We start from the raw sequence: 17,019 nt of genomic DNA on the forward strand, positions 1-17,019 counted from the left end.
GAGGATGCGGTATTCCCTGCTCTTACGCTGTCTTTGTTGATCAGTAGCTGGTTGTGAGGGTTTATTTCAGCAAGCCGAATACGATTGCAGTCATCGGTATCGAATACATCTTAGCAGATCTGTAGGGAACCGTTATAGATTGCAGTTGCACCACTTCGGGGCTAGGGATGAGGGTGGTGCCCAGGCTGCAAAATGTGCCATTGCCCGTGTGCAGCCATCGCTAGGCAACGCTCCCCGCGCGTGCTGCCTGCCTGCCTGCCCGCCCGCCCGCCTGCCTGAGGCGGTAATGGCAGCGCTGCAGCTGGGGGAGTTGCAGTTGGCGCCTCTGCATCTGCTCCGAAATACCACTGAGAACCCCCAGTCTCGTAAGCTTCATGTTTACACTTTTTACACCGTAACATACAGCTACTAGAGAACGGCAAGGAGATGGAAAGGTAAAAAGATAAACTGAGGAGGGAAAGACTCAAGGCAGGCAATGAAAAAACGAGTGCGCAAGAAGGTAAATGAGGGTCTAGCGAAGCCGGAGAATCGTACTACAGGAAGCGGCACCAGCACAAAAGGAAAAGCCCAAGCAGAACAAAAAATGGAAGCAAAGGAATTAGAATGAATGGGCAAGAAATAATTGAAAAACGGAGAAATAAATTTAAAGCACAAGTAGGGGAGAAGTGGGCAGCAGGAGTATGGATAAGGACTAGCTAAAATGGATGAGAGGGAATTTTGGCAGGGAAACAGAATATGAAGCAAAAAGAATATAGCAACTTCTGCTTGAGTCAGTAGTTTGTAATGTTTGTTTTGTGTGTGCTAACTGTAACAATTCTGTATATTTGTAAGAGCTGTTTCTCAAACAATAAAAATAGCTAGATTTCTGAAGGGTGTTTTTTAGAAAGTGGTTTTGGCATAGGAATAATCTGTGTTGTGTTCCATACTGCTGCATTGTATAACTTAATTTTAGCTGAGAAGTGGCTTTACTTTTCCAGTGGATCTGTCTTCTGTTATTTTTTTGCAACTGTTATGAATGTAATTATAAAATAAGGATAGAATTACATTGTATTGTGCTCCTGGTAATCGAAGACAATTATTTCTGTTTTTGTAGTACATCTGGGAACGCCTTGCTGTTGGTTTTAAACACAAGAATTACCGATCCCGAGAAGGAGTGTGTTTGTGTCTTATTGCTACCTTAAACATGTAAGCTTTTCGTTTCTATGGAGACATAACAGTTCTATCCTTCTTCTGAATGTCATTTTTCTCTGAAACTAATACTTCAGGAAGTCTGATTCAATTAAATTAATGGGAAGGATCAAACAGCTTAACTTGTGACCTTTCTGAAAGAAAGACTAAAGGTATAGTATTTTTGTCTTACTTAAAAGTAGACAAAGGACTAGTAAGAGAGACATGGAGCTTGACTGACGGAAGTTTGTATTTTATCAATGCTAAGAGTTCACTTGTGCATAAAGTATTTTCGGTTTTTCTGTATACATTTAACTTACTCTATTTTTTTTGTAGTTATGGTGCACAACCATTAATCCTCAGCAAGTTGGTACCACATCTGTGCACAGCATTTGGTGACTCAAATAGTCAGGTGAGGATTTCATTACTTACTGGTGCTTCAACAACTGTACTTTGACAGAGGAATGAAAGCAAAATAAATGTAGGCATTTAAGAATAGCCGATAGGCTTGCCTGTATACAACAGGTTGTTATTTTCTACTATGAGAAGCAATCAACACATTTATTTCTGAATCCGTCCATCCGTTGGAAGATGAAAGTAGAGCTGCAAAGCCAGCAGTGTTATGATATACTGGCCCCCTTAGTTTTGTCTTCAGAGGTTGAAACTAGTCATTACTGAAAATAGTTGTTTCTTATAGAGCATGTTGAAAGAAAAGAGAAAAAAATTTATTGACAGGAAGAATTGCCTGCAGAAGCAGCCCCTACACGAGACCTGTAATAGTCTGCCAAATTTGCTAAAGGTAACATTATCATGTGTAATAATTTCCTAAATGGAACCCAAATGGCATTTGAGCACGTGCAAAGGCTGTAGTTAAAATCAGTTAATTAAGCAAAAACATCTGCAGTGAAAATCAAGATGTAGTTCATAATGGTGACATCAAATCTTCAGAAAACCTTCAAATGGAAACAAGATCTCTCTTGATTTATCTGAAGTTGTGTCTGAGAGAAAAGATGAAAAATACAGTAAGGAATAAGGTAGCATTGGTAGGAGATGGGCAAATACCCAGGACAGGTCTTCATGCTTATTTTCTGGGTGCAGCAAAGTCCTTGTCTCCTCTGCATAGCATAGCATTGTTCTAGAGAAAATCTGTTAAGAATTTGTCTTACTTGTTGGTCATTAGTAAAGATGTAGTTCATATCTTGATAGAGCAATTGTGGGTTTAGTTCAAACTGTTACAAAGAATAATACTAAAATAATTCTTTATAGAGAATAATGGCATTTACTGACATGCGTTTTTGGCAGTTTTTATTGCGATGACTATGGTTTAAAATTTTTAGAAGCACTCCACTTCCTTGCTTTAACTGTTCTTTCCCCTTCAGCTATCTTGGCTTACTCCCCTTCTTGTGCTTATGTGGTGTCACGTAATTCCTGTTGAAGGAAGTTAAGAAAATGCTGATCGCTTTGTCCCACTCTTGTGGTCAGTCAGGTCCTTAGTTTTCCAGAGGGCGCCTCTGCATGTAGAAACAGATGAAAGTGAGATGAAAAGTGTCAAGACTGAGTGCAAGGACTAACTTTTAGAAGTATTGCCTACTGTGATAGAGTCCTAAGTAAAGCACATTTTTCCCACAAATACTATTCTTATGTCAATCCCAGAAATTCCCTCTAGAGATGTTATTTCTAGGATTTTTCATTTACCATCTGGAGATGCTCTAACTTGGAACAAATACTATCTTGAAATAACAGTTGTATTTCCTTTCCCTTCCATCCTCACAGTTTCAACTGTTTTGTGAAATGAGTTGGCATGCAGGTCGATAGAAACTGCAAGATTAGTGGGTTGTCAGCAAATGTTGTTTTGGTTTCTGTAACCCTGAAATTAACAATTTAAACTGCATTCACAGGTGAGAGATGCTGCCATACTAGCCATTGTAGAGGTTTATCGACATGTGGGAGAGAAAGTACGAATAGATCTTACGAAGAGAGGAATTCCTCCTGGAAGGTGAGTTAGCTGTTTTAATTTCGTAATCCTGAGCCGTTCTGTGTTACAGTTCTTTATCAGAACCTTAAACTCACTAAAAACTTTGTTTTAAAATTATTACAATTTTTATTTTATCTTCTAGTCAATTTTGCCTCCATCGTGATTTTACTAGTGTTCCTGACTTTCTTTTGCTGTTGTCTTTTCTGCTTGGAAGAGGCGTACAGGTGTATGATGAAAAGCAGCCTTACATTCATCAATTAAAATCCCCTGACTTTTAGAGAAGATGAGAGCTGGACAGTAGTAGAAAAATGTTTCGAAATTAAGCAAATACATACTGAATGCAGTCGGGAAGTAATTAGAAAATACTTGAATGTATACATCTTGTTCCTTACTCTAGAGTTGCTGTTTAGCTTCTGTGGAGAAGAGTCTCAGCTGAAGCACTTAAATCAATACTTGTCATGTATCGTGCATGTGTGAGAGAGAACAAGTGTGTGTGTACATATGTGAGTGTGCAATGAAAGCATGGCAAATCAACAAGCTACTACCTTCTTGAAGATAGTCATAATGGAAAAATTGTCCTCCCTTGCTTCTTGCTAATGACATCAGACCAATCCTTTCCACCCTAGATGTCTGCTTATGGGTTACAGTTAGATCAGAGAGAGGTGCTTTTCAAAATAACTACTTCCCATAAATTCTGAAGTTGCGATTCTGGGGTTCAATGAGAAAGTGTTATTGGTCTAACTGTTAAGCATGCCATCACAGGACACTGGATGTTTTTTGCAGAAGGTGCAAGGAAGTTTTGAAAACACGTACTTCATCGGTCCTTTCTCTTTCTGAAAAGCGATTCTGATCCCTAAAGGCTGGTCTGTGTAGATTAGTTTATATGAAATAAAAGTAACCATTGTTTTGTTGCTCCCTTGGTAAGGATTTGTTTGATTAAGAAAGCTAGACAGAGCTTGAAATTGTACTTAGTGGGAAAGACTGTTTATACAACAAAGTCTTCCAAATTCCTTATTAAAACAACTTACTCTTTTAAAATTGTGTTAACCCCTTATCAGTTAACATATCACTTTACTCTGACTCTTCATTTCAGTTCTGGATTTTGATAAAGCACAATATATCTACCACATGGTGTCAGAGGGAATATCAGAATGGGTACAGTGCCTCATCAGACCCTTCTAAAATCTATTAGCCCTAGTTCTTAATGATGATTTGTAGGGTATCAAAATATCATAGGAGAATGGTGCTGAATTTATTGTTTCACATTCCAGGCAGAGTTCACCCTGTTTGGACAAAAGCTTACCCTGCCTATGGGAATGGGAAGTTGTACGCATTCTCTTCTATTTAATGGCAGTCACAATTGTAGACTATTAAGAGATGATATGGTTACCACAGAAGTTTAAGCTGTATTATTATTACAACTCCAAAAATAGCGTTTCATAACAGATAACTGGAACATACCAGAGAAGATCCTTCTTGCATTAAGACAGGGTCTTAGAATAGAGAATAACAAAACAATGCAGATAACAGCCTTTGTTTGTACTGTGGCTGTTGGGTCTGACCATAAGTTTAGGTTCAACACTCATCCTGTTCACATTTCCATGTGATACAGAGTAAATCTTGGGATCCAAATAGGATTAAACACCATAGGAGCTTTGTATCCTCAGGGCAATCAACCTCTTCTGATTTAGTAGCAGTAGGTGCCAAGTTGTTGTTTCTACAGTCTGAATCAGTTGAACGCAAAATTCCCCCTGATCTGAAAGCAAGCATAGTTGTACCGTTTGCATTTACATAAAGAGGCAAGGCTCTACTTGGTGCATGTTAAACAGGTTGTTGCTACTGAATCTTAACAGTTTTGCACCTGACAGTAAGGCTTGTGTAAAATAATACGTGAGCTGAGTCTCAGTGCTGTGTCCGCCGCCGTAGTCTTCAGGTTGAGACGAAAGGGGGAGTTAGGATTTACTTGAGTTGAGTATGAGGCTACTAGTCTCTGTCCCATCCACTGCTGACAGAAAGCAGAGTTTCTGTAGTCTCTTCTTACTACTTAACACAAATAAGGCGGTTGGCAAAGCTCAGGAAAGATAAATTAGCTCTATGGTAGCTCAGACTGTTGTTCCTCTAGGGGCAGACCTAATTTAAGACGTTTCTTCCCCAGTGCTTGTCAGAAGTTTTCCCTTTGCTTAGATATATTAAAATTGTCATGGGGTTATGCAGGAGCTATGATCTGTGGGGAAAAAACCTTTAATGTAGAGTATGATGAGAGCTTATCATTGTTTTGAGGGGTATCTGTGTTCATATTTGTGTGCCTGGGTAGCTTTTAAGGGTTTTAACTATTACGGATAATCTGTAGTTCAGACACGGCTGTTTTCAGTTGTTGAGTTCAGCATTAAATAACTGCACTGCAGCTCTTTCACTGTATGACAGTGCATTAAAAATTGTGTGTGAACAGAAATACTAGCAGAAAACCCTATTACTTCAGCATTTGGTGCACACGTGATTTAGTAGAATGTAGGCTTGTTTGGTTTATGTAACAAATTACACATTAGAGATCTGTGTGTTGCTGCTTGAATGCACTCTGCCCTAAAGCACTGAAAATAAGAGCTCATGTCTGCTGAAAGGAAGGCAGGAAAGTTAATCAAGCATTGTTCTGAGAAATTGTTCAACTTCCTTAAATATGCAAATGGTACATACATGCTGTGTATATAGAAAGCCAAACATAGTTAGTAATTTAATAATAGTAGACTTAAAAGGTTTTGTAATCTGCACCTGGTAGGTTTGCCTTGGTGGAAAATACTGGATTTTCTAGAGAAGGTTATTGGACCTGTTGGAGTCTAGGTAGTCAAGAAAAGAAGATGGGATCTTACTTTTGTAGTTCAACTCTACTTGCTACTACTGTATTTTTCTTCAGTGCATTTTTATTCTTTGCAGAGATTAATTTGTGAGTTTGTTTATAAATAAAATCAGTGAGTTGCTCTTTCTCTTTGTTATTTTTCAACTTACAAGTCTCAGAATAATATTGTGGGTTTTGCCTGAAGCACATTCCTTTCTCAGAAAAATCAGTATGAAGCCAGTGGTTGGAAATTTGGTGGTTGTTTTCCCTTTTGTTAAAGTTGCTGCCAAAGAGGTTTGACAGTCTTTGGTATCAGGCCTGTAAGTATTAGTGTTAATGCATTTGTGAATACTGAAAGTGGATGTTACATTTCTTGTTCTGTGAGCCAAGAATAGCGAACAGGTTTTGTTCTGTGTGGGCCAAATTGAATTTGTTACAGTATGGAATCTGTGTGGCTGATATTCCCTGAATGGAAGTAGTATATGTGGCTCTGGATAGCAGTTGCTTAGTCTGAGCGTTAAAAGCTGTTTAAGATCTTTTAGGAAGTCATCTGACAACTTTCCCACTGTTACTTGAGAAACATAAATGTGTGAAACCAGTTATTTGTTATGTCTAGGGCCACGACTTCATATCCTGAAACGTTCAGAAATGCATACTGCAGAACCCTGTAATGCTACATTTTATGTAGTATACACATTCTACTTATCTGTCTGGTTCATGTTGTAGATGACGTCCATCTGCGTGTCCAGATGTGGACACACGTCTGTGCAAGATTCTTTTGGGTTTTTTTGGAAGGGGGAAGTAAGTGCAAGGTTTCATATGGGCCATTTCCTGCTTTAGACTCAGGTTGGACATGAAGAAGAGACTAGTTACCACCCACCCTTTCTTCTTCTTTATCCTCCTACTATTGACAGCGGAGTGGTAATTTTTTTGCCCCTTCATCACAAGGTCCAAACTTTTAGGTATCCCACTCTGCCTGTCATGCAAACAGTTGAACTCCATCAAGCATGGTCACAAATAATGGCTTTTCAGTCTAGAAGTGTAGTACACGCTCTTTGCCAGCATCTGCATTTCCATGTGCATTCGTGTCAGCTCAAGCTGCATCTTAGAAGGGTACATATTCCTCTTATAGAACATAAATGTTAATCCTTTGATAGAGACCTGTCACCTGCTGTAGGAGAGGATTTAGCAGGTTGTCAGGAGCCCCCATTTAAAGTGCTACAGCCTCATGCATTCACTTACTCGTTCACTGAGACAGCAACAATCATCCAGCCCATGCAGAAGTGGCCTGCTGTCCTGAACAGGTGTTTTTCATCGGTGGGGATTTTTCCTTCCTTATGTGAAGCTGCAGAAGACCTGTCTGTGCCTTTTTGGGGAAAGAAGATACTATTTCTGTTCACTGGTGACATAGTATTTCTATTGACTGATGACTTCACTGATTGATTATGCATGTCATATCCAGGCTTGGGCTTGCAGATATGATACAAAGGAGTAATAATGCTGCTCTTCTTGAACATTCCTCATTGCTCGTGATGGTGAAACCAGTCTTCACCTGGCCCTGTAAACTTTCTTGGATTCTTCTCGGCCAGGCTCTCTTTTGCCAGGAGCTGAAGTCGTGTAAACATTCTTAAATTGATCATGGTTTCAGTAATTTTAGAGACTTTAGCCCACACTGCCTTGCTGCCTGTGGCTGTGTGAAGAAATACGAGAAGAGAAGACGGTAGCATGAAGAGCTGGGTGGGAGGAAGAAACTTGTGAGAGTTTTTGCAAAGTAGTAGTTATAGTTCCTGTAAGCTGTACTAAAGAGAGAGTTGGATCTACAGTAGTGCTTGGCCATTTTGTCAGCTGTTTTACTGGAATTTTTTTTTCTGTAATTATGGCAAAATACTATAGAGTGTGCCTCTGGTCATAAAGAGCTTTGAAAGCTTTAGGAACAGAAGTACTGTGGTGTTCTCTAGCCTGCACCACTGACTACATATCATGCAGTGCTGACAAACACATTTTTTAATGTTCATAGTTAGTACTTTGTCAGATATTTTGCCCAGAGGGAGAGGCAACCTGTGCATTATTAGAATATATTTATAACAAAGCATTTCGGTTTTCTCTTCAGTTTTAAACACTCAGGAAAGAATTTTTGAAAACTAAGTTCAGAAGAGCAGGAAATATTTTCCTCTTTTGAATTCTCTAAAAGATGTGTGCCAAATGCATAACATTAGCCTCACAGGATATAAAAAAATAAAGCGAAATTTTAAAGGAAATCTGTTAATCTCTCTAATCTTCATGTTCAGTTTCTGTAGGGATAACAGTTTCAGCCTTTCAGATGTAGTGTTAAGTCCTCCTCATTAACTAGACAAACTGTTAATGCAGTGTTTGGTATGGAATCCAGCAGCATCGAGGGGTGTTCGTGATCGCTAGTAAACAGTAAAAATACTTCCTATGGTACATACAAAGCAAATACATTAACTTCCTTTTTGAAAGCAAGATGGCATAATGCATTACTATGTATATTGATTCTTGGGTGAACTTTTCGCTTCGTGTGTTTGAGAGCACATAGCATGTTAACGGGATTCCATGTGTCATTAGTAAATGCTAGTACCCAAGAAGCATTTCATATATTAACTGTAGTTTTACTTTTTCAAGTCTAAGTACAAAAAAACCCCATTTTGGTATAAATTGCATTTGGTTTACAAATTGACCTTTTCATTAAAAGACTGAGGTTTAATACTAAAGCAACGTAGTCTGTCATTTGTGAATTGCTGCCATTTCAGACATTTTGCTGTGGCTGTGATGATTGTAAATGCAATGGTGGTGCAAAAGGGAGAGGATAATAAGTTCCAGAGAGAAGACTGACAAGTATGTTAGGGGAACATTAGGCAAACTACTGCTGAGCTACATATAGTTTTGAGAGAAGTTGAGATGGTGGAATAACTGCTGGTTTGTGTTACAGCCTACTGACTTACACAATTAAGAGGTTTTTTGGTTTTGTTTTTGTAGGTGCCTGCAGTAGGGTAGGCCTTTTTGTGGAATTCTCAGCTAAATCCAGGTAGTTCTTACTGTGGGCCTGTTAAGTCCAGGACAAATTTGCCCTGTAGCAGATTGCTTTGAAGCATTTGGAAAGTAAAAATAACACATTTTTGGAGTCCTAAACCATTGGAAAGTGGGGGGAAAGTGTTGCATTTAAGGTGATAAATTAATTTGATAAGAGGTCAGTCCCCTTAGATTCTAGCCGGTCCTCAGAGATTAGAGGGGCTAGGGGTGGCTGGACTTACCTCTTAACAGGTATGCTAATTAGGGCTGTAACTATAGGTCTGACCGGATGCACGAACAGCCTGTAGGCTCTAGGTCTGGTTGCATTCAACAGAAGCAGTCAGATTCACGAATAGTACGGTTTATTTTCATGCAACATCTACATTCTTTGACTGCCTACGATAAATGCACAGACTGCAGGGTGGCTCTATAGCACTACACAAAAGAAAAATGATTGCCATCACACACACTAAATTCCCAGGTAAACACTCGGCATAGCCGAGGAAATCTTACCAAAAGGCGTCCCTTCTTAGGGTGGGAGGCGAGAGCACAAACCCGTTGATCTGTCCCTCCAGTTTGGTGTTGGATTATCATCCGTCCAATTTGGGTACAAACTCGCGGTAGTATTTATCTTGTGTGAGTGGGCGGGACTGTAGTCAAGCTATTATCTTTTGAGTAACACAGTACATTCCTTGGTGCCAGGGGAACAGCTGGTTTTTGTGGGAAAAAGAGGGAGGATGAGAAACAAGGCCGGCTTGGTGTGAGGGATGCGCTGATTTTTGTGGGAAAAAAGTGAGGATGAGAAACAAGGTCGGCTGACTACTACAAAAACCATCCCTTGAAAGGAAGCGGTAGAGCAGGAGATAAATCTATCCTTGAGAAAAGCAAAAGAATGGGACCGCGCGGCCTACACCTCGCTTCGCATTCCTCCTTGGCACCACGACAAACACAAATCACTGGACCTCCATCCCGTCCTGTGTTTATTCTGGGCACCCTGTGTCAAGGAAATATGTGTTTTACAGATTTCTCACTGTTTTGCTTTTCTCACACTTCCAACACCTAACAGAAAGGCTCAGGCTTTTTATACTGTTGTCTGTCTGCATTTCATGATTATCACATTCTTCATCATTAGATAAATGCGGTACGGGTGAATGAAAGGGGTATGCCGTGTGTCAGAGAAGGTAGACTGTGCACAGTGAGCGCACAGCCTCTCTACACGGATCACTGAGTAAAAGTGGTGTGTGCATAGGGAACATTGAAGTTAAATCTTGGTGTGTCCGTGACTTCTCTCCTTCATGTATGGTGAGAATTTTCATACCCAAGCACTGTTCTTAACCATTTTTCTTGGTTTGTCTTAAAATAGTTTGGAGTGTGAGTTATAAATAGAGCCTTTCAGTATTTACTCTTTTAGCAAATTTTGAATTGGGTAATACTGTCTGGTGATGTAGCTGACCTGTACCTGTTTGGAGAGTTGCAGATCATCATGTAATTTGTAGTTCATAACTCTGCATTTAAGGTCAGGATTTGGTCCTGCTAGTCTTGTAGCTAAAACTGATGTGCATGTTGGATATTACCATATTCTGAGTAGTCTAAAATGCAAAAAAGTCTTTGGAGAAATGTAAGAAAATATTCTCAATTGTTTGCAGCTGAATGGTATATTATGTCAGTATAAACCTATTGCTAGTGTGTGCGTCACGTTTTTTCTGAGATACTTCCACTGCTTTTATTGAATTTTCTGCAGAAGTGATGAGAAATGGCGGGTTTTATGTTGAATAGCATTTTCTACCTTGTGGGACTAGATTGCAAATCTAGAGTTTTTTGGGGTTGTTTGGTTTTTGCTATTTACATGTAGCTAAGCGCTTGCAGTGTGTTTTCTGTTGTGAGAGTTTAAATCAGTGGTGTGTGTGTTGAATATAACTGAAGTATTTAGTGTACCTTAAGCTTAGAAAAAAATATTTCCTTTTTTTTTTTTGCTGTGGAAGTGCAAACTGCTACAAAAGTATTTTCATAACAAAACTGAGGAAATTTTGAGGAAGAAAAATTTTGAGGAAAATTAGTAATTGTCTCTGAACAAATTAAATAGTAATCCCTATTTTTTTCCCACATGGACATTATATAGTTCCTTTTAGTGTTGTGCATAAATAGAATAATATCACAGTCATCTTAACCCACTATATACTATTACTGAACCTGAACTTTCAAATTTTGGTTATTTTTAATCATACTAATAAGGATGCTCAGTTTTGTTCTTTGCTAAGCTGACTTCATTTTCTGTGCTTTTGTGTGAAGATGGTCAACTAACTTCAGAGGAGTCTTCTAGGAACTGTTTTTTGATACTCTTAATCCCTTGTATATTCTGTATTACTGCTTTATATAGGATAATAAACTGATTTCTGTTTTTACCAGTAACCCGGGAGCATTTCAGAGATGTAAAAATATTTTGTTGTTGTTCTTTACAGGTTGCAAACAATCTTTGCAAAATTTGATGAAGTAAGAAACTCTGGAAATATGATTTTAAGTAGCGTCACTGGTGAGTATGAAAGATCATGTATTTATAATCAGCTTTAGAGTAATACAAGATAAATATTTAAATACTGGCATTATTGATGTGAGATGGATGACTAGAAACATGTAAATACTAAGAAAATGAGACAGTGAAACAAACTTATACTGTATTACTTAAAGCATTTGCTGGACTGCAGTCAGAATACAGTTGGAAAAGGTGTTGAAACTGCATGGAAACAAGCAGAGAATTTTAACAAGTTACATGTGTGCTTAGTAGAGGATACAAGAATGCTGCAAAGTATTCATGCATGGAAAAAAAGATCAGATGAACCTTTATCCTATCTCACAGTATGTTTCTAAAAGAAAATGGTAATTTAGTGATGGATGTGTTTGATTTCAGTTAAAATGATGAATAATGATTATAATACATGGAGTTTTAAATTATAGAAGTAGGCGACTGCAGCATTCTCAAAGACACTTAAATGTTGAAGTTAGGACTTATCTTTGCGGAGTTTGAGCTCTTTATTTTTGGTGTATTTCATGAAAAGAAAACCTGTTGTGCAGAAAACCCTTGTTGCTTCCTACTGCATTCTTGATACAGTATTTTATAGTATGAAAGAGCAAACCCATCATTCTTTCTTACTTAGAAGTATAATTTAAGAGGACTGTAACATAACCGTACAACAAGGCAGGTGTTGTGGCAGTGGCTTTAATATGGTTGTTTTTGAAAGCTTCGTTGTCTGTCTTCTGCAAGGAATCAGCAGATGTTGTTTTATAAGGGAGGGGTTTGTGATGTTCATTTTCCTTTCAAAGCAACTATGCTGACTGAAAAGGAGGCTCTGCTAGATCTAACAAGTGTAACTATGCAAGAGTAGAAATGTTTTGAGGAATGCATATAATTTGTTAATGTATTCAAATACACCTTTTCATTTTAAATATTCTCATCCTTGTTAGTGTGAAAACAAGAGACTGTATGTTTGAAGGACTGTGTTTTTACCACCTTTTCTTTGAGGTAATAAGAGTTTCTATGCTGCATTCCGCTTTGAAATAAAACATTACTATTCTTGAACACTTACAGAATCCAAAAATAGATTTGTAAGGATTAATATTAAAAAAACAACCAAAAGAGAACATACTAATCTGGGGGGAAATGTTTACATAAATGTTCTATTAGCTTGTAAATTTACTTATTGTGGAAGGGTAAAACATTATCTTTTGCATTTAAAGTTAATACAGCTGCACAGGTTTGAGAGGTTCAGAGATGCATTTTACATTTGTTGGTAGGTCTCATGAGAACAGAGAGAGTTACATGAGGGAATATAAATGCATTGAAATAATTTAAATATATATGAAAATATAAATGCAACATTGCTGGACTAGTTTACATAGCACTTCTCAGCTTTTTGTCTGTATTTTAAGAGAGTTGATTAACTTTATTTTTCTTTAAGCCATTTTTATCTCATTTGTAAAATGCAGATATTAATGCTATTCTATAGCAGTATAAACCATTTATTTTGTCTTGTAGGTGGCAATTTCTATGTGAAAGTTACTGTGATTCTGTTTTGATACCATAGAGACAGAATCTAATACGTTGGTTTCAGTATTTTTGCTTGAGTCTAGATTATCTGTTGCATCCATCTAGACAATTTTTTAATGTTATTGAAAAGATACTTTTCCATTGTTGGTGCTTTATCTTGGCTTTGTCTTTCATTATTCTCTGAAGGACAGTTTGTATTTACTGCTAGATTGAAAGTTACTGTTGAATTCCTGTAGCCTTGTTACCAACTTTTAAGAGCTTTATCAAACATTTCTGGATACAGGCCAGATTTTAATGTCTAAATATATCTGTTACAGTGTTGAGGATTTTTTTTTTTTTAGTGCTTTGGATATTTCGGAGTAGAGTTTGGGAAGGTAGGGAGGAATAGGGTTATGTTTCCAGTGCGGGAGGGTGGGGGCAAAAAAACTGTTCAGCAGGCTTTAATATAATTGGACTGGTGCAGTTCTGTAGTGGACCTTTTTACCAGCAAAAGGAATGGCTTTTTGCCAGATTGAGTTACTTTCCCAAATATGTTAACTGTACTGATGAGGGTTCTCTTCCGTGTGTGATGGATAGGGAAGGGTTTGCTAATCCAGCTGGGGAAGATGTCAGCTTCTTTGTAGTCCTGAGTGACAGTGCTGTGGTAGTAAATATTTGTTGTGTTGACCTAGTTTCTGAGAATCCAGAGATGTGATTTAGGATTCTTTTATCAAATAATACTAATGTCAGTTGTTCAGTCTCTGCATTCAGCATGTATTGGGGGGGGGGGGGAGAAAAACCTCAAAACTTGCAGCCTTAAACAATCTGAACACAAGAATGTTTTCTATAGTATTTTAATACTCAAATATATATGTAAAAATATGTTTGTACTAATGTGATAAAATACATGACAGATTTTAAAAACACTGTGTTGGTATGCTTAGGTATGTGGGAGAAATACAGGGAGGAGAGGGAAAGATTCTGCACCTGCAGTCTTATGCACGCCTGGTAGATTTGTTACCCCTGTGACCGTGTTAGAGTGGACCTAGTGTGAACAGTCCCTTTAGTCTTGTGTTATCATCTTCCCTGATTGAATCTGATCCTTGATGAAACTGTGAAGAGGAGGAGGGCAACAACTTAGTTACCATTAGAGACCGGGAGGTCCTCTTGGAGGGTAGACAAGGTGAAAAGCGTATTGAAACAAGTATGGATGGAATGATCAGGGTAGGATGTAGCAAGGAGTTTCAAAAGCCAAGAAATGAGAAGGCCCTGTGTCTAACAAGGGGGACTGGGCAAAACTTGCTTGGTGAGGGTGACTTACAGTCTTAAATAATATCACACTACTAACTTGCCTCTCCAACTGATCTTTGATATTTATTTTTTTCCAATTCCCCGCCCCCCATCATCTTCCTTTGCCCTCAGATGTGGATAGTAAAAGCAGACATAATTTCTTTAATGTCAATTACGTGAATGAATTAGTTGCTCTGAAAACCTTGGGGTTTGTTTACATTCGTAATGATGTTGCATCTTGAGAGTATCATATCAGGATGTTTGTCTATTAAGAAAAATCCCAGGCATGCTGCTAGTTTCGCCCTTTCACTCCACCAGAAATACATGTATCCCTCCAAACTGGAGAAGGTTCTTTTAAAGCACCTCCCCATTTTTCAGCAAATGAATGTTCATTTCTATGGAAACAGAACTGCCAGCCAATCTCAAAGCTGCAAAAGCACTTGTTTCTGCTGCCTGAGATTTGTAAATACTGTTTTCTCTAAAAGAATTTAAACACACTCCTATATCGGGTACTAGCGTACATTTTGAGACAGGGAATTAAAAGAGAAGTAGAGAAAATAATAATATTGAGCCCTCTACTTTGCCTCATTCAGCAGACAGAATGATTTGAGCTGAAGATAAATTGTACATCTCTATTCAACCCGTGCAATTTTCCCATTTTAATGGTATGCCTCATAGCGTTAGCCTTACAAACATAAAACATGACAGGTAGGATACAGGGATGTTAGCATCGCAGTTGGGGGGAGCTGTGTTGTCAGTGATAAAGATACAGTCTAGTATTTTCCTAAAAAAAAAAGGGGGGGGGGGCAAAAATCCATAGTACAAATGTGTATCGTTTTTCCACATTTTGCTCTTGTTTTTTATTTTCCTTTGCTGTTTTCCTTTTGGAAATATAGTTACTATGGAGACAGTGACGACATACTCTGACAGAGCTCACCAGCATGGCACAGTATGAATGTATATAGTTTGGGAAACACGGAAACTGGTGAGAGCTGCCATGATTCTTTTATAGGGTTTTGAGCTACAGATATTTCTTTTGCTCGCTCAGTGCGAATGGTCAGAATATACCCACATGATTTTAAATTTCAGCTGTTACTCTTGCAGGTTTACAATTTCAAATAGGAAAGTTTACTGACCCGTGAAGCGTAGCGGTGGATTTAAGCCTATTTGGAAGTAAAGGGCCTCAGCAGGCTGATGCTTGCACTGGAGTTTAAGGAACTTGCGTGAGTTTTTGAATTACTACTGTGGGGAACTGTGCTCCTGCCAGTGTGTGGCTTACAAGCGCTGTGTGTGTCAGGGTTGTGCGTCTGTCTGCGTTTTAAACTTCTCCTTAGGCAAGACAAAGTAAATTGGAACTACTTTTTTTTTTTTTTTAAATCACTTTATTGGATTGCACTTTCTACCTTCAGTATGTCACTTAAGACACTGATTTGGGCATAAACTGTAAACAGAAGTTCAGGTTTTGGGCAGGTTTTCATTATCATTTCCATTCCACTGCAAAATGCTCTCCAGCATCTGTTGCAGCACTCACGCTTTAAAAAGCTGTTTCTTGTAAAAGTTTTGAGGGGATTTCCAAATCCTCTCGTCCAAGGGCACCTTTCTTCAACGAGCTATCATCTGCTTCCTGTGGTTTTATTTTATTTATTTCTTGATTGATTTTTTTTTTTCCCCCTGGTGGCATGCCTGCCCTCCCCGAGGCAACGGCGCAGGCAGGCAGCAGGCAGGCAGCAGGCAGGCTCTCGCACCGCTGCCCGCGGGTGCAGCCTCCCCTCCCTCCTCTCCGGGGCGGGCCTGCGCTCCCCCGGTTGCTGGGGCCGGAAGGGCCGGACGACGACGGACGGACACGGGACCCCGCGGGGCACGTGACCGCCGCGGCGGGGCGGGGAGGAGCGCAGTAAAAGTCCCCGGCGGGACGGGGCCGGGGCGGCGCGGCGGCTCGGAGCGGGGAGGGGGTTCCCGCGCGAGGCGGGACTGCTATTTTGAAGCGGGGCGGCGGCGGCGGCGGCTGTTGCGGCAGGGAGCCGGCACCCGCCGCGCCCGCCTTGCCCCTGCCGCCGCACCGCCGCGGCATGATGGCTGTGGGGGACGGTGAGTGCGCGCCGCCGAGGGGCACCGGCGCCGCCCCGCCCGGCGGCTGGGGGGGGCGGGGGGTGTCGGTTTGTAGCGCTGTGGAGGCGCGGGGCTGCATGGCCGGCGAGGTGCGCAGAGCGGTCAGGGCACGCGGGGGCCCGCCGGCGCCCGGCGATGCCCTCCGGTGAGGGGGGAAGGCGGCCCGCCGGGCTCCGCTCCTCGTCTTCCGCCTCGCACAGCAAGGTCTGGCTGTATTGAGTGCGCGAAGGCTGCGGTACGGCGGGCTGACAGCTTCCCCTGACGGACTTGGCTTCCGCAGGACTCCGCCGCTGGCGGACGGTGCGCGCAGCTGGAGGCTGCCTTGGGCCCCGGGCGGAGCAGCTCCGCTCCTTTTTAAGACCTTAGCCGTGCGTGCATTTCTGGGATGGCCCGCGATCTTAATTATTTACAAGGCTGGCGGTTTCCACTCTGCATTTTGATGTTGGCATTCTGTTTACCCCTCTTGTCTCAGTGTTACTTGCGTTAGCCAGCTCTGGAAGATAAGACTGCATGTACGATACCCTTTTGTAAACAAGCGTATGTTCATCTGTGCTGTTTTGTGAAGAAATTGATAGTAATTCAGGGTAGCCATAAAAGAAG

At 40.2% G+C, this 17,019-nt stretch overlaps 1 protein-coding gene across 42 annotated transcripts in view; it reads left to right on the top strand.

The window, feature by feature from the left end:
• Positions 1 to 17,019, top strand: part of CLASP2 (cytoplasmic linker associated protein 2) — a 154,067-nt gene that overhangs the window by 29,649 nt on the left and 107,399 nt on the right. For 39 of the 42 annotated variants that reach the window (XM_074841960.1, XM_074841953.1, XM_074842032.1 and 36 more), the window contains 4 exons: positions 1,094 to 1,185; positions 1,504 to 1,579; positions 3,066 to 3,163; positions 11,459 to 11,529. In XM_074841960.1, the coding sequence (XP_074698061.1) occupies positions 1,094 to 1,185; positions 1,504 to 1,579; positions 3,066 to 3,163; positions 11,459 to 11,529 (337 nt within the window). Of the gene's footprint in view, positions 1 to 291; positions 366 to 407; positions 435 to 1,093; positions 1,186 to 1,503; positions 1,580 to 3,065; positions 3,164 to 11,458; positions 11,530 to 16,207; positions 16,399 to 17,019 lie in introns of those variants that run through there. The other 3 variants (XM_074842320.1, XM_074842329.1, XM_074842264.1) reach the window with 3 other exon arrangements.

The sequence above is a fragment of the Strix aluco genome, chromosome 1, assembly GCF_031877795.1.
Source record: "Strix aluco isolate bStrAlu1 chromosome 1, bStrAlu1.hap1, whole genome shotgun sequence".
Classification (NCBI taxonomy): domain Eukaryota; kingdom Metazoa; phylum Chordata; class Aves; order Strigiformes; family Strigidae; genus Strix; species Strix aluco.